At 48.7% G+C, this 17,672-nt stretch overlaps 1 protein-coding gene across 2 annotated transcripts; it reads right to left on the minus strand.

Annotated features, from left to right (window-relative positions):
• Positions 1 to 5,274: 5,274 nt before the first annotated feature.
• On the minus strand, positions 5,275 to 11,620 carry LOC115074392. 2 transcript variants are annotated; one of them, XM_029573790.1, is made up of 2 exons: positions 11,484 to 11,620; positions 5,275 to 10,006 (listed from the first exon to the last, which is right to left on the minus strand). In XM_029573790.1, exon 2 carries the CDS (start codon positions 8,318 to 8,320, stop codon positions 6,959 to 6,961), a length of 1,362 nt encoding a protein of 453 aa, XP_029429650.1. In that variant the 5' UTR covers positions 8,321 to 10,006; positions 11,484 to 11,620; the 3' UTR covers positions 5,275 to 6,958. The 2 variants fall into 2 exon arrangements, with proteins under 2 accessions (XP_029429650.1, XP_029429651.1); XM_029573791.1 differs by having other exon boundaries at positions 5,276 to 10,006.
• Positions 11,621 to 17,672: the final 6,052 nt, after the last annotated feature.

Consider the following 17,672-nt stretch of genomic DNA (forward strand, 5'->3'; position numbering starts at 1 on the left):
GGTGGCGCTAGAAGCTCACTTATTGATGCAGTGGGCGGAACGTCACCTTCTCAGCATCGCCGTGTCCCACATAGCAGGGGTAGACAACTTTCACACAGACTTCCTGAGTCGGCATCAGCTCGATTCCGGAGAGTGGGAGCTGTCAGACAGGGTCTTCCAGCTAATCTGCGACAGAGGGGGACAGCCGGTCATGGATTTGATGGCCACCTTTCAGAATGCCAAGGCCCCACGCTTCTTTGCCTGGCGCAGGGAACTGGGAGCAGAGGGGGTGGATGCCTTGGTGCTTCCTGGGCCGACGTCAATCCCTCTCTATGTTTTTCCCTCCTGGCCTCTGATCGGCGAGGTTCTTCGCAGAAGGGAGCGTCATCCAATGGAGGTCATTCTGGTGGCTCCCGAGTGGCCACGGCATCGGTGATTTGCAGACCTCCTAAATCTAGCATTAGAGGAACCACTGCGTCTGCCGGCGTTACCGAATCTACTTCATCAGGGGGCCTGTTTGTTTCGATCAGGTAGATCGCTTTTGTCTAGCGGCATGGCGTTTGAGAGGCGCCGTTAAGAGATAAAGGCTATTCAGATGCGGTGGTCTCCACCCTACTGCGGTCTCGTAAAACCTCCACTTTCTTATCTTAGGCACGGGTTTGGAAGGTTTTCGAGTCTTGGTGCATTGCTCGTGCAACTAGGGCTACTCGGGCGTCCGTTTCCGATGTTCTAGCCTTCTTTCAAGACGGTTTAGCCAAAGGGCGGTCCTGCAGTTCACTGCGGGTGCAAGTAGCTGCCCTTGGTTGTTTGCGAGGTTCGGTAGAAGGGGGGACGCTGGCTTCACATCCGGATGTTTCCCGTTTTCTTAAGGGGGCAAAACATCTACGTCCTCCGTTGATTGTTCCTTGTCCCTCCTGGAACCTAAATGTGGTGCTAAAGGCCTTGTGTGCGCCATCATTTGAACCACTGAAGGGGCGACCCTGAAGGATCTTACGTTAAAGGTAGTATTTTTGGTGGCAATAGCTTCGGCTAGGCATTGTTTTGTAAGGAACCTTTCTTGAGGATCTCTGAGTCTGGAGTTAGTCTCCGGACGGTTCCCTCCTTTCTACCGAAAGTTGTTTTCAATTTTTCATTTGAATCAGTCGGTGGAGCTTCCAGTGTTCTCACAACTCGGCAGGTCGGATCCCCTTCCCAAGGATCTGAAGAAACTGGATGTGTGTAGGACCCTTCTGCACTATCTGGAAGTGACTGATGGTTTCCGGGTTTTGGATCAACTCTTCATCCTCTGGAAGGGGCCTCAAAAGGGTAATATGGCATCTAAGACCACCATCATGTGGTGGTTGAAGGAGGCTATTAATTCTGCATACCTTTTGGCTGGTCGGCCCTTGCCTTTAGGGCTTAGGGCACACTCGACACGTTCCCAAGCGGCTTCCTGGCGGAGTGTCAACAGATTTCTTCTCAAGAGATCTGCAGAGCAGTGACATGGAAATCATTGCACACTTTTGCACGGCATTATCGGCTGGAAGTCCAGGACTCCAGGGAGGGCAATTTCGGAGCAGGCGTGTTGAGAGCGGGCCTCTCCAGGTCCCATCCCAAGTAGTTCTGAGCTCTGGTACATCCCAGGAGTCTGGACTGATCCGGTACGTACAGGGAAAAGAAAATTAGGTTTTACCTCTGTTAATTTTCATTCCTGTAGTACCAAGGATCAGTCCAGAGTCCCACCCGCTTCTACTCTAAAGTCGGAGAGTCCGCTGTTTTTTTCTATTGCTGTTCTAGTTGGTTTGGGGATGAAGATTCTGGTTTTCTGTCCGTCCCTGGTTTTCGGGTCAGGTTCCTTGCTGGGTTTAGTGATCCGAGGGTTCCCCGGTTGAACTTCATGTATATAGTTAGTTTTTCAGCTGGGGGGTTATTCTGCTTTGACATTACATAATACTGACAGGCTGTGGGTGGCACCCTGGTATATATGACAGAGCCTGACAAGTTTTGCTCTGTCTCCATCTGCTGGTGCACAGGCATGACCCAGGAGTCTGGACTGATCCTTGGTACTACAGGAACGAAAATTAACAGAGGTAAGACCTAATTTTCTTTTTTTGTAGTCTAGCAGATATGGAATATTTAGTAGCTCTTTGAAATATAGCATTCCGTATCTGAGGAGATAAGGATACCCCCAGGTCCTTTTCCCACTGTAAGAAGTGAGGGGTGGGTGGGTTAACAACCAAAGTTAACATGGAATAAAGTTTAGATACCCCTTTGGTGAGCGTGTCTGCCCTAATGCACAGGTTCTCAAAGAGGGAACGAGTCCCCCGTAACTTCTGTAATGTACTGATGTTTTTGATAAAATGCCTAAGCTGAGCATATGCTAAAAAAGTGCTCGGTGATAATTTATATCTGTCTGCCAGCTGAGTCATGGTCAGAATCTCGCCTCCCTGCAACATATGGTCAATGGAGAGGATACCCGCTGTTCGCCATGCTTGAAAGGCCGCTGACTTTATTATGGAATAGATAAGTTTGATAAAAGAAGGAGTATGACCCCACCAACCTTCCCCTACATCTTTCCAAGACTTTTAACGTGGTTTTTAAAGACTAAGGTAGACAATGAATATACATCCAAGTAGAGCTTGGTTGCCGGGTAGAGCTCCGACGGGCATTGACCCAATCATGAGTTGTGCGGCAGCAACCCATTGCTTAGGATTTTGCACTTGTGCCAAGTCAATTATGGCTTTCAGCTGAACAGCTGCATAATAGGCTTGTAGATCTGGTACCCCAGGCCACCTTGTCTCTTATGTTGAAATAATGGGGCAGATTTTTAAAAAGTACGCGCGACCGGCGCGAACAAAAGTACACCGGATTTTAAAAGATACGCACGGAGCGGCCTCAGAGGGAACTTTTTTTTTTGTCCCCCCTACCTTTCCTCCCTTCCCCTATCTAAACCACTCCCACCCCTAACTAAATCCCCCTCCCCTACCTTATTTGGTTGAGTTACGCCTGCCTCTGGTAGGCGTAACTTGCGCGCGTCGCCGATTCCCTGCCCCGGCACAGGCCGCTGTGCCGGAGCACTCTACCCCGTCCCCGGACCACCGTCATGCCTCCTGCCCCGCCCCTGGACTGCCGTCACGCCCCCGGGCATGCCCCTGAACACCGTGCTGCCCCCAACATGCCCCCTGACATGCCCCCCAAGCAAAGCCCCGGGACTTACGCGCGTCCAGGGGCTATGCGTGCACCGGCAGCCTATGCAAAATAGGCGCGCTGGCGCACAAGTGCCCTGCATGAGTAATTCCAGCAGGATTTACGCGCGCAGGCTTTTAAAATTTACCCCAATATGCATCGTTCTACTCTGGGTGGCCAACGACGCCAGATAAAGTCAAATATTTTTTTTTGTGTTCTGCGCAGAAATGCGGGCGGCAAGAGCTTCCAGGCTGCAAATGTGCTCCCCCCACCCCGCCCTACCTCTAAGTACCCGAGCTCAGAGACGCCGCCTTCTTTGTCTCATTGGCTCATGCCCAGGTTTGAACTGGCCCCTAATCCCATTGTCCGCCCCTCTCCGCACCTAGGCTGTGCCCCCCTCCCCCCTCCCTCTTGCCTGCCGCACGTCTGCCCAGTTATACGGCCCATGCCTCAAGAGGCGGGCCTCCTTAACTCTGGCACGCCGTAGCTCACGGACGACCGCCCCTCCCACCCTTGACCACGCGACAACAGAGTAGGTAAGCCAAGATAACTTTTATTAAGTGGAAGAAACGGCCACAGCCAGCATTTTTCATTATAACCTTATTACTTTATATTGCAGCAGCTTAATCAATTGGCATTAGCTAAATGCCACGCCCTCACCGGTACCTTGCTTGTTCTTCCCACCCCAATGCTTTTTTGGAGACGGCAGCCCTCCATCCTTCCGCTCCGTGAAGGTGGTATACCATTGGCACCCCGCTCCGTGAATGCCAATCCCGCCTTCCGCTCCGTGAAGGGGAACACCCGCCACTGGCATCCCGCTCCGTGAACGCCTCCGTGGCTACTGCCGCTCCGTGCAGTATTCTGCCGCCTCCTCCCACCCCTGGCCTTGCGGGCCGCGATTATTGCTTATGCCAGGCCTTCATTGGGCCACCCCCAGACCGGCCATTATCTCGGTCTCCGCCATGCTGGCCTTGCGGGCCGCGGTTATTGCTTATGCCAGGCCTTCATTGGGCCACCCCCAGACCGGCCATTATCTCGGTCTCCGCCATGCTTAGTTATATCCATGCCCCCGCTTTCCCCCTATGCAAAGTCCTTGGTGCTGTGCTCCTCCCCTTCCCCCTCCCCCAACACCAAAAACTTCCCCTCTATGCAGCGATACATCCCCTTATGGTCCGGTGAGGGCACCCGCTGTTCCTTTTGTTATGGCTGTGACAACTTATCCCCCCAATCCCAGTATCCCCTTGCGCTGTGGGGTGGTGGGAGGGTTGCTCTCGCTTCCAGGCTGCAAATGTGCTCCCCCCACCCCGCCCTACCTCTAAGTACCCGAGCTCAGAGACGCCGCCTTCTTTGTCTCATTGGCTCATGCCCAGGTTTGAACTGGCCCCTAATCTCATTGTCCGCCCCTCTCCGCACCTAGGCTGTGCCCCCCTCCCCCCTCCCTCTTGCCTGCCGCACGTCTGCCCAGTTATACGGCCCATGCCTCAAGAGGCGGGCCTCCTTAACTCTGGCACGCCGTAGCTCACGGACGACCGCCCCTCCCACCCTTGACCACGCGACAACAGAGTAGGTAAGCCAAGATAACTTTTATTAAGTGGAAGAAACGGCCACAGCCAGCATTTTTCATTATAACCTTATTACTTTATATTGCAGCAGCTTAATCAATTGGCATTAGCTAAATGCCACGCCCTCACCGGTACCTTGCTTGTTCTTCCCACCCCAATGCTTTTTTGGAGACGGCAGCCCTCCATCCTTCCGCTCCGTGAAGGTGGTATACCATTGGCACCCCGCTCCGTGAATGCCAATCCCGCCTTCCGCTCCGTGAAGGGGAACACCCGCCACTGGCATCCCGCTCCGTGAACGCCTCCGTGGCTACTGCCGCTCCGTGCAGTATTCTGCCGCCTCCTCCCACCCCTGGCCTTGCGGGCCGCGATTATTGCTTATGCCAGGCCTTCATTGGGCCACCCCCAGACCGGCCATTATCTCGGTCTCCGCCATGCTGGCCTTGCGGGCCGCGGTTATTGCTTATGCCAGGCCTTCATTGGGCCACCCCCAGACCGGCCATTATCTCGGTCTCCGCCATGCTTAGTTATATCCATGCCCCCGCTTTCCCCCTATGCAAAGTCCTTGGTGCTGTGCTCCTCCCCTTCCCCCTCCCCCAACACCAAAAACTTCCCCTCTATGCAGCGATACATCCCCTTATGGTCCGGTGAGGGCACCCGCCAAAGTAGGAAACAGTAAAACCTTACTTGTTTTCTACCCCCACTAATTAATTAAAGCTGCTGTGGCCGTTTGCAGTGCAGGATGAAGATATCTACCCCAACGTCTGATAAGTGAACCCCATCCGGCCTATAATGCCTGAACATGAGAGCGAAATATCATCATGCTTGATGACATATCCCCCTATAGCTCTCAACCACGTCCCCACTTCTTCATTCAATTTGCGCCTGCTTTTGCGATGGATTTATGCGACCTCGCGTCCCTCCATACCAATCGGGGGATAATGTGGGACCATACCAATACCACGGCTGGCCATATAGCCTTAATTGCAGTCAAGTCCTTCTTGATCGTGATTATTAAGTCAATGTTTTTGACTGCGACCAAATCGTTACCGCCCAATTGACAGATGATATCAGGCTGTGGTAGTTGCCTGGCGTATTGGAGGATGCAAGGCATTAGTTGGACCCCTCATCCCTCGTTTGCCGAGCCAGAATAAGCTGGCCTTGCTACGAGGAATGCCCATCTGCTCGCTGGAGGTCTTTCTCTTGGTTCTAATGTGCGCCCAATAAATGTACGAGTGCCCCATATCACTTTCGCGCTCCCCGCTGGCGAGTCTATGATGGACAAAATAAAACGGTTATGTGCAACAGGACGGTAAATATATGCTTTTTATGTTTCTCAGTGAGACTGTTCATTGGGGTGTCTGGTTATTGGGTCGTATGTATGTTTTGAATTTACCGGATTTCCACCGCCCTAGCGCCTTAATTTGATCTTCGCTTAAACCGCTGCTGGCGAAGGATGCTGCGCCTATTCGGAATGAATGTGTGTGATAAGCTCCCGCGTCTTCCCCTATCTTTTCCAAGCCTTTGCGTAGCATACTGATAAACTGGTAACGCGATAGCGCGTTGCCATCTTTGTGTTTTAGAAAGGGCCCTCCCCCCAGCGGGCGTACTTTGAGGTATTCTGTTGTAGCCCTTACGGGGCATATCACCCCCGTATGAGCAGGGTATAATGTAATCCAGCGACCTACTGCCCGTTGATCAGTTTTTGCTCGCCTGAGAAAGATCTGTACTGTCTCATTAAACAGCCTTATGTTTTCTATCAGGAGACCCCCATCCGATGCCCTGGTGGTCACCTTTGCCCTCGGGATAAGCTCGCTGTTTCTAAATGCACCAAAGAACATTAGTGAAAAAGCCACGGTCCATAGCTTTACCTCATAATTGTCCCAAACTAGGCTGGGGAGCTCCTTTACCAGTGCTTGTAGCAGCATTGGTGTGATAGGCTTTCTGGCGTCCCTTCTAACTGGTTCTTGTCTCCGCCAACCCTCTAATATCTTTTTTATGAGAAAGGAGTTGCTAATTGAGCCTATCCCCCATAGTTTGGAGACGAAAACAATAGCAGCTACATGTTGCCCTGCCTGTGCTCTTCATACTCCCGAGTTCTTGAGGTAGAGCAAGAACTCTGTTACATTTCTCTCTGTCATTACATTTCTCTCTGTCATTGTCCCTTGAACTTGCGTGTTATTTGATTGGCAAAATTTTTGGAACAGGCTCCCGCCGCGTGCATATGCTCTCCCCGTACTCTGCCAGAGCCGATCTCAATATGGAGGCGATTCCGGGCACCCTAATTCCCAAATCCGCGGAGGGACGTGATAAGGGTGATGCTCTGCTTCCGGGGCCAGGAATCTGAAACGAGACCACTGACAACGAGACAATGCATCAGCGATGCCGTTAGCTTCCCCCGGAACGTACTTAGCCTTAAAGACCAGGTTAATGCGCAGGCAGAGCAGTACTAAATCCCGCAATAGCCTAATGACCCTAGGGGAGTGAGCGGTGAGAGAATTTTTTGCCTGTACAACCGCCATGTCGTCTGACCAAAAAACCACTCTTCTGTTGTGGGAACATGCTTTCCACATGTGTATTGTTGCAACAATGGGGAACAATTCGAGAAAAGTGATGTCTCTGAGTAAACCCATGGCTTCCCACTGTACTGGCCATCGTTCCGCGCACCATTTCCCAGCCAGATAGGCCCCAAATCCAGCGCTCCCCGCTGCGTCGGTGTAGAGCTGCAGCTCCCTATTGGTCATGATCGGGTCCCTCCAAACTGTCCGCCCATTATATTCCCCTAGGAATGTCTTCCATACTATGAGGTCCTCCCTGAGCTCCTTGGTGATTCTAATGAAATGATGGCTCCTGCGAATACCTGCTGTGGCTTGGGACAATCTTCTCATGAAGGGGCGACCCATGGGCATGATCTTGCAAGCGAAATTGAGGTGACCGAGAAATGACAATTTTTGTGACGGTCCTTCTGATTTGTGCTTAGCTAGCGGAATGCCTAATTCGTCAGTTTTCCGGGTGAATGCTTCGAGGGCTTGCGCACAGGCCTGTGTGTCCCTATGGCCGGTAAACAGAAAATCATCCAAATAGTGTATGATTTTCCCTTTCCCGATGTCCTGCTCTACAGCCCATTGCACAAATGTGCTAAACCTCTCAAAGTAGGCGCAAGATATAGAGCAGCCCATCGGGAGGCATTTATCGAAGTAATATTTACCTTGGAATTGAAACCCCAACAGATGGAAGCAGCTTGGATGTATTGGAAGCAAGCGGAAGGCTGATTCAATGTCGGCTTTTGCCAACCATGCCCCTTGCCCCCAATGCCTCACCATGTCTAATGCCCGGTCAAATGAGGCGTAGGCGACCGAGCATGCTTCGGGGTCCAAGTAATCATTCACTGACCCACCCTCTGGGAAGGATAAATGGTGAATCATTCGGAATTCCCCTGGCTCTTTTTTGTGAACCACCCCCAGAGGGGAAATCCTAAAATGAGGTAGAGGTTTGTCCTTGAATGGGCCTTCCAACCTACCCATGTCGCTTTCTTTTTTGATCTTTAGTGCAATGACCTCTTCATTATTCCTCGCAGATAAGAGATTCTTAGCCTCTGTGGCGGTTTCTGGCCCCATGAAAGGTATATGAAAACCTTGGGAAAACCCTTTGTATAGCCATCTGGCCTCCTTGGGCTGATAACCCTTTAAACAGACCTGCAAGCTATGTATCTTAATGGGGGTAGGTGCTCTAATGAATTTATTGTTGCTCTGTGTGGGGGATGGTTCCTCCCCTTGAGCATTTTGTTTGAGGGTGGCCTGCACCGCATCCCATGCAGGCGTGTCTGAATTTGCAGGCAGCAGCGAATCTGCAAAAACCAGAGTTGAACAGCCTACAGATGGGAGTCCCCCCACCCCTAAATCTAGTGGCTTGCCCCCACCTTTGCCCTTGACGAAAGGGCTGACCTTGCCGAAATGGAAATCTTCCCGTAAAAGTATGTTGGCGAGGAGTTAACCATGTACTCGGCTGGTATGCATTGCCAGCGAAGCCAGGGACAACCTCCTGCACCCTACTCCAACCAAGCCGTACCGCCATACGTGCGATAAGCACCACAAATGACGTCCTGGTAAGCAATTAAGGAGCAACATTTTTCAGGAAATTTTTGACCTATGATGGATGACAGAAATCTGAATCCTGCTGACCAATTAGCTAGCGTCTTAGCGATGCAGGGTTTCTCCCTAGCTGAGAGTTTGCACGCTTCGTGGTATTTGGGATCGGAACCCTCCCCTTCTTTCCTGAGCAGCTCGAATATATCTACATATTCGCTGCGCCATATTTTCTCTTTTAACGCCTCTGACACATGCGCGGTTAGTGAGCCCACTGTACATGTGTATTGTGCAGCGTTATTGCCATTCGTGGCTGAGCTACCAGTGGTATTGTGCCCATTGGTCCCCAGCTGACCCACCGTTGTTCCAACCGCTGTAGCTGTGGTTGGTGTTCCAACAGCTGTAGCTGGGGCTGGGGTTGGTGTCACAAGTAAAATATCCCCCATGGGTCGTCCTGACTGCCCTGTTTCCTGTGTTGGGCTAGTGTTAGCATTACCCTGCCCATGCCAGTTATCGAAAATAGCTTTCATAGCAGCGAAATTGTCAGTAGGAGCGCTTTGTGGCCCCAGCCACACTTCGCTGCCATTCCTTGGTGGTGGGTAACTGGGCTGTGTTGGGGGTACCTGCACATTACCCTGGCCCCGGTTTAAATCAGGGTACTCACAGTTCTGTCCTTCTTGCGGTTGCCCGTGTTGTCCATGAGCTGTCTGTTGACGTGCTGGTGGCTGGGTGTTGCCAGCTGAACTGTTGGAGCTGCCCGCTGCACCGTGCTGTGGACCGATGGGCACTGAGCCAGGGGATGGGCTAGTGGTATGCGTTAAGGCATCCAGCATTGCCTTCACCCTGTCCGTGCCATGGATAGCAGCCGCTGACCAGGTTTGGTCCATGAGCTGACGCAGCTGTCGTTCGGTAACATTGCCGAAGTTCTCTCGTGGCGGTGCTGCAGGGGTCGGTGCTGCAGGGGTCATGCCCCGTGGAGGGGGCTGCTCCGGCACATAGCAGCCCAAATGGCTAATGCTACGCGGTTGTCGTGTGCATGCGGATTTCCTCTTCTTATTCCTCTGTGTCTTGGTCTTACGTTTTTCGACTTCTGGCGTTGCCGCAAAGTTTTCCTGCAATTTGCTTGGCTTCCGACGTGCTCGCTTGGCTAGAGCCTGAGCCTGGTCCGGCATAAGTGCGGACGGGGCAAAAGCCATAGCAAACTGAGTGGTAGCCATGCTGTGTAGACATAATAAATGGTTAGATCTCGCACAGTTTTGGGGGGGGGGGGCATATGAATAGGTAGCCAAATGTGGGTGTGCGCACACCTGCTAAGGGGGGGGTGGGGGAGGGGTGCAAGGAGCCGGGGGGGGGGGGGGGGGGGGGCTGGGCGCACGTTTGGGCCCGGCAAGTTTGGGGGGGCTGGACGGGACAGGATGGGGGTGGGGGCAGCTGAGGAAGGTGGAGGGGGGGGCGAGGGGCGGCCGGACTCTGGGGGGAGGCGGGAGTGCCAGCGCATGGGGGGGGGGGGGCCTGGGGAGTAAAAGGAAAGTAATTTAAAAAAAAAAAAAAAAAGAAAATCCTGAAAGTCCATGTGCTGCCTCCAAAATGGCCGCTGCCATGTGCTAAACTCCCCAAAATGGCCGCTGCCATGTGCTAAACTCCCAAAATGGCCGCTGCCATGTGCTAAACTCCCAAAATGGCCGCTGCCATGTGCTGACCTCTGCTGGCAAGCCCTTCCCATGAGAACCACAATACCATGCTAAGATGTAAGCCAACCTTTCATTAATAATTTAATTTACTTTGAATAGAGCTGCATAGCGCAGCCTAAATCATATCTATCAAGCTGAGGGTCCTGTACCCCTTATAATTCAGTATAAACGTGCACATGGGACAGCTGTCCCTTTAAATGGTAACCGAATGCTAAATATCACCTTTTGGATTAATATAAAACCATCCTGTTAACCTGGCTGAGCACTCAAATGCCATGCCGCTGTCCCACAGACCTATCATCAGAATTCCCAACTACGGAATGCTGGCTACTTTTTAATTGTCAGATTACTTAGGTATAACAAAGCACATCCACAGGATGTTGAGGTAGCATGGTAGACATGAAGCCTGCCCACTTCCTAGCAATTTAGAGAGCGAGGGGTAAAGCAATACATAGAAAACCTCGATTTTAAAGTAAAGTAAGCCTACAAGATCAGTGCTCTAACCACTGAGCTACCAAGCCTGCTACTGCCAGCCATGTGCTCTAACCACCTATGCATTCACCATGTGTAGACCCCTTCAATGGCGTTTCTAAGAGGCTACAAGTGAAAGATAACCAGCCCTGCACTCGCTGCCCCTTCAATAAATACAGCAACATGCAGAGCAAGCATTGTGCTGAAAGCCAGCCATGAATTCATAAAATATATATATATATAATAACAGGTAAAGTGTGGCCGAGAGCCCATGGCATTTCACTAAATATATATTAGTTAAAATATATATAACCAGCCATGTGCTAAGGCATTTCCTTAAATAAAATAACATTCCAGGCAGAAGCAGCCATGCATTCAAAGCCTTTTCATTAAATAAAGTACTGGTAATGCAGAGCCAGCTCAATGCAAAAAAGGGGGGGGGGGTGAGCATACCTTCCAGACCTTAGCAACACACAATTACCATTAATATTCTCAACATTTTGCCTATAAGCCACAAAATCTATGTACTTTACCCAATGATGTAATCAAAGAAATCGTTCCTGCTCCTTTAGCTGATCTGCTCCTCTTACAGCACGGCCGTGCTGGAGGCAAAGTGAAAGTAAAAGCAAAACTGTTGTAGCACAGCCGTGCTGAGGTCAGCCTGTTGCTCTCGCTTCCAGGCTGCAAATGTGCCAGTGGCCGGTGGTAGGTGTCCACCTTCACAGAGTAGAAGGATGAAGGGCATCCATCTCCCAATTAAAAAAAGAAAAGAAAAAAAGAAAAAAAACAGGGATGGGTTCATGGGCTTATAGGTATTACCAATTATTAGGCTTTTCAATATTTGATGATAGTTAATGTGACTTTCAAGGCATTCTTCACTTTCGGTGCATGTCCGGCATGACTCCTTGCTTCAATGACAGGGGAAAAGAAAAACTGATACTTCACACATTTCCAGCATTGCCCTCTGCTTCATGGCAGAGAGCTATGCTGCCGCTTACCCAACTAATCAAACTTAATATTTCACTTGGAAGCAGCTCCAGCACTGCTCTCTACATTAATGGTGGGGGTGAAAAGGGAATTAGAACATAAGGTTACTAAGAGCCAAGAGAAACAGTTAAGTATGAGAACAAATGTGTGAAGCTTGCTGGGCAGACTGGATGGACCGGTTGGTCTTCTTCTGCCGTCATTTCTATGTTTCTATGTTTCTATGTAGCGAACAGGTATAGAAACCTTGGTAGTACATTCATTTTGATGATTGCTATACGCCCCAGCCATGTAAACGGTCCCTTATGCCATTTGTCCAAGTCTTTATCAATGGTCCTAGATAATGGGGCATAGTTGAGATCATAAAGGTCATGTAGATTAGCATTAATATAGACTCCTAGATATTTTAAAGCTTTTTTTGCCCACCGGAAGGGAAAGTGGTGTGTTATGAGTTGAACGTCAGTCTGTGATAGATTAATACTTAATAATTCGGATTTTTCCAAATTAACTTTTTATTTTTTTTTTATTTTTTATTTATGCATTTCCATTTACAAACATAATCCATCAAACGTGAATACAGAGTCAAGGATACATACTATATTTAAACAATTAAATTCTATCTTCAAACAATACTCCTGTCCTGTACTCACTAAAGAAAAGAAAAAAGTAATAAATAATGAAGTTAATACTAACAGAGCCATCTTAGAAGACAATACCTGAAAGAAAGAAAGAAAGAAGAAACTCTTCTTCCAGGTGAACAACTGATACTGAGTATTATAGCAGGAATCTCTCTAACTAGCCTCTACAACCCCTGACACAGCCTCTTGAGGGTGTGAATCAAGAAAAATCTTTAACTGTGAAACCTCAAAGAAGATATACTTCTGTTGCTGAAATTGGACTTCACATTTACAGGGATATTTCAGCAACATTCTACCTCCTTTTTTCTCTAATTCTGATCTTAATGCTAAGCATTTTTTTCTCCTTTCTTGAGATTGCTTCGATAAATCGGGATATATCCATATCTTCCCACCATGAAAAAAGGCCATCCTATTTCTCATATATGCTTTAAATATTAGGTCTCTAGCTATAGAAAAAGCAAATGCTACATGTAACACAGCTCTACTAGATATTACTGTATCTATATTAGATTCCAATACATCTGTTAAATTTAAAGATGCCTGTCTTTCTCCAGTATTCTGTACAGAAGCATTCTTTGAATTTACATAGTAAACCTTCGAGAAAGTGGGAAGAGTAGATACAGGTATCTTTAAGATCTCTACCAAATATTCTTTTAGCATTTCATGTGGAGATATTATTTCCAGCTTGGGAAAATTTATTATACGTAAATTCAAATATTTGAAAGAGTTTTCCAAAGCTTCCAACTTTTTATCGTAAATTATTTCAGCTCTGGCAAACTTCTGTTGCCAAGTTTCCACTTTATCGAGACGTTTTTCTAGTTGTTGATTCTTAGCTTCAGAGTTGGACATAGATATTTCAATATTTTTAAATCTCTGATTTGAATCAGATGTTATCCTAGAGAGATTAATAACTGCAAGTTCTAATGCTTTAATAGCGTCCCAAAGTGTATCCATGGTGATTGTTGCTGGTTTATCTAACTGCAAATGAATCTCGGGTTCCCTTGATTCAATTTCCCTCGTTGTGGCAAGGGTTCCTTCTCCATTTACCTGAATAGAATCTTGAACTCTCACAGCTTGAAAAGAAATTTGTGCTGGAGGAGAAGGAATAGTGGGGGCTCCGGGACTTAAGGATGTTTTGGTCAGGGAAGGTGACACTTGCTCTATGTCACTTCCAGCGACCTGTCTCTCCGGTTCCATTCCTGCTGAAGGGGTAAAAAAGGAAGGTATCTGGGATTGTGAGACCAAAGATACAGGGGATGATGTCTGCATCTCCCTGATTTTGGTCTTACGTTTGGTGTGAGGCATTAGTCCAGTAACAATTGATTCCCCTTTTATACCTTCCTACCCAATACTCAAGAAAATTATAACTTCATGAACTGGAGGGATAGAGGGGAGGGTAGCTCTATTTAGTACTCACTTTTGTCCATATATTCCGCGAAGACTTACCAAAGAGATGTATTTTCTGGCGTTTTTTCTGGACAAAGCCGCGCGCCGGCAACGTCGACGCGCCGCAGGGCATCCAATTTTGTTAATCCCGGAAGTCCCGCCTCCGTTGACGTCAGCAGTCTAGGAAGGTGCTTCGCGAATCCAATTAGGGCTATTTTTCTTGGAAAGAAGAAATCGCAGCAAAAAGTAATTATGGTCCCTCAGCAGAGCTCCCTCTCACCTCCTCCTCAAGGGCTGCTCTGCTGGGCGTCCGATTTTGTTAATCCCGGAAGTCTCGCCTCCATTGACGTCAGCAGTCTAGGAAGGTGCTTCGCGAATCCAATTAGGGCTATTTTTCTTGGAAAGAAGAAATCGCAGCAAAAAGTAATTATGGCCCCTCAACAGAGCTCCCTCTCACCTCCTCCCCAAATTAACTTTAAATCCAGAAACTCTACTAAACCCTCGAAGCTCGGCTTCTACCCCTAACAAGGACTGTGTAGGATGGGTCAAGGTAAACATAATGTTGTCTGCAAAAAGGGACAGTTTAAAACTGTAGTCCCTTAAAGATATCCCTGATATGGTGTCAGACATCCGGATCCTAGTGGCAAAGGGTTCTAGGAATAAGGCAAACAAAAGTGGGGATAGCGGGCAGCCCTGTCGGGTGCCTCTCCCAATTTTGAATCTATCCCCATAGCCTCCATTCACTTTAACCATAGCTTGTGGATTGTTGTATAACTGGAAAATCCATTGTAAAAAGGAATTACCAAAGTTCATTTTAGTTAAGGTTTGGAACAGAAAAGGCCAATGGACCATGTTGAATGCCTTCTCTGCGTCAATGGAAAGAAGTGCAGCTGGAACGTTTTCCCTTTTTACCCACCAAACCAGATCCACAATTTTCCTAACATTGTCTGCCGCCATACGCTGAGGCACAAATCCAACCTGATCTGAATGTACTAGATTCGGTAAATAATTGTTTAGCATAAAGCTAGTATCTGAGCCAAAATTTTAAGGTCCTGGTTAATTAAAGAAATTGGCCGATAAGAGCTGCATAGAGTGGAATCTCGACCTGGTTTTGGTAGCACCGTTATGCCAGCAGTAATAGATTGTGCAAACAGGGAACCACCATCTCGTATGTTGTTAAAAAGTTCCATGAGGTGTGGGGCCACACTTTCCGCAAGAGCCTTATAGTATTCCCCTGGTAGATCATCTAGTCCGGGTGACTTGTTTTTCAATGATTTAATCACCAATGTTAATTCCTCAACTGATATGTGCTCGTCTAAAGTGTGTTGCTGTTCCAAAGTGAGTTGAGGGAGCTCCACAGAGTCTAAATAGTCCAAGATGTTAGTATCCTGTATCATCGTATCAGTGCTATACAAAGTAGCATAAAAGTCTGTAAAACATTTTCTAATTTCTGTGGGGTCCAGTGTAACGTGGTTAGTGGTGTCTTTTATTTTTGTAATTAAACTTTGAGTGATACGTTCCTTCAATTGTCTAGCTAAGAATTTACTAGCCTTGCCACTGCCCTCATAGTACTTTTGTTTGTTTTTTTCCAGATTATATGCTATTTGGGCATCATTTAATGTACTCAACTTGAAACGAGCCTCCATGAGCTGTCGATACACCTTAGTGTGTTGAGTTTGAAAGTGTAATTTGGATAAGCGACTAATCTCCGCTAACAATATTTGGCGTTCAGACTCCCTTTCCCGTTTGACAGCTGTTGCTCTAGCTATGCAATGACCTCGGATGACTGCCTTAGAGCATTCCCACACACAGCCCACGGAGGTCGACCGACTATGATTAATTTGGTAATATTCCGATAGAGAGTTTGCTAATTTCTGAACAAATGTCTTATTCTTGATTAATGATACATTAAGGGGTAGATTTTAAAAGAAGCGCGATCAGCCTACTTTTGCTTGCGCATCAGACTCAAGCAAAAGTACGCTGGATTTTAGTAGATACGCGCGGAGCCGCGCGTATCCACTAAAATCCTGGATCGGCGCGCGCAAGGCTATCGATTTTGTATAGCCTGCGCGCGCCGAGCCGCACTGCCTCCCCCCGTTCCCTCCAAGGCCGCTCCGAAATCGGAGCGGCCTCGGAGGGAACTTTCCTTTGCCCTCCCCTCACCTTACCCTCCCTTCCCCTACCTAACCCACCCACCCGGCCCTGTCTACACCCCCCCCTTACCTTTGTCGGGGGATTTACGCCTCCCGGAGGGAGACGTAAACCCCCGCGCGCCAGCGGGCCTGCTGCGCGCCGGGCCGCGACCTGGGGGCGGGTACGGAGGGCGCGGCCACGCCCCCGGGCCGTAGCCACGCCCCCGTACCCGCCCCCAAAACGCTGCCGACACGCCCCCGGAACGCCGCGACGACCGGGCCCGCCCCCGACACGCCCCCCTCCGAGAACCCCGGGACTTACGCGAGTCCCGGGGCTCTGCGCGCGCCGGGAGGCCTATGTAAAATAGGCTTCCCGGCGCGCAGGGCCCTGCTCGCGTAAATCCGCCCGGTTTTGGGCGGATTTACGCGAGCAGGGCTCTGAAAATCCGCCCCTAAGTCTCCAGAAAGACTGGCCCCCATGTCCAGCCTCTGTGGAGAGATCCAGCCAAACCATCCCGTGATCTGACCAAGTGAGCGGTTCAATCTCGCTTTGTGTAATCTTTAAGATCGCACAGGCATCCACCAAAACAAAATCAATGCGGGAGTAGGAATTATGGGATTTAGAATAAAATGTATATGCTCTAGAAGTTGGATTTCGATGGCGCCAAACATCCACTAAATGCCACTGCTTCATAATGGTGTGTACTATAGCCCTAGCTTTGTGCCCTGGAGTGTGTTTCCGCTGGAGGTTCCTGAGAGAATTGTCAAGTTCTGGTTTAATTGTGATGTTGAAATCCCCCCCCCCCCAATAATAAAGCCTTCTCCATGTTTCTCTAAGAGCTGCTGTATATGGGAAATGAAAGATGTTTGATCTTGAGTGGGCGCATAAACAGACAAAAGGGAGTATATATCTCTGCCCAGCTTAATTTTAAGAAAAACATATCTGCCTTTATCATCAAATATTTGCTCTATTGTGTCAAACAAAATGGAGGAGGATATTAAAATACCTGTTCCAGCATAACGACTATCCTTCCCTGCTGCAGCTAAGAATGTGTGTGGGTATCCACGAAATGAAAGTAGATGTTCATGTCGTTTCTTTATGTGTGTCTCCTGTAAGAATGCTATAGTGATGTTTAATTGCTTTAGATCTCTTTGAAGTAAATATCTCTTGTGATAAGTGTTTAAGCCTTTGACAGTCACAATTGTAATCACCATATTTCAATAATAGGACAAGGATGGCGTTTAAGTTATACATTGCTCTGGCTATATAATACATAATTCTGTACCATTTGCCATACAATGCTAATACAAATGTGCAACTACACCTTACAGAATGCACTACCATATGATGATGAAGCGTCTCCTCTTTCTGCTGTGGGTGACCTGCCCTCCCCCCCTGTATGATCCACTTTCCTCCTGCTGTGGATCCCCACTTGGGGACCTCACCAGTCGACTCAAGAAAGCCCCCTCCTCATCCCCCCCCATAGTAACTTTAACATAAAAGCAATGAATTAAGCATTAACACTCAAATCCATCATTGTAAATGTTAGCCTGAACATTAAATCATGCCTTCAGCACTAAC

The sequence above is a fragment of the Rhinatrema bivittatum genome, chromosome 12, assembly GCF_901001135.1.
Source record: "Rhinatrema bivittatum chromosome 12, aRhiBiv1.1, whole genome shotgun sequence".
Lineage (NCBI taxonomy): Eukaryota > Metazoa > Chordata > Amphibia > Gymnophiona > Rhinatrematidae > Rhinatrema > Rhinatrema bivittatum.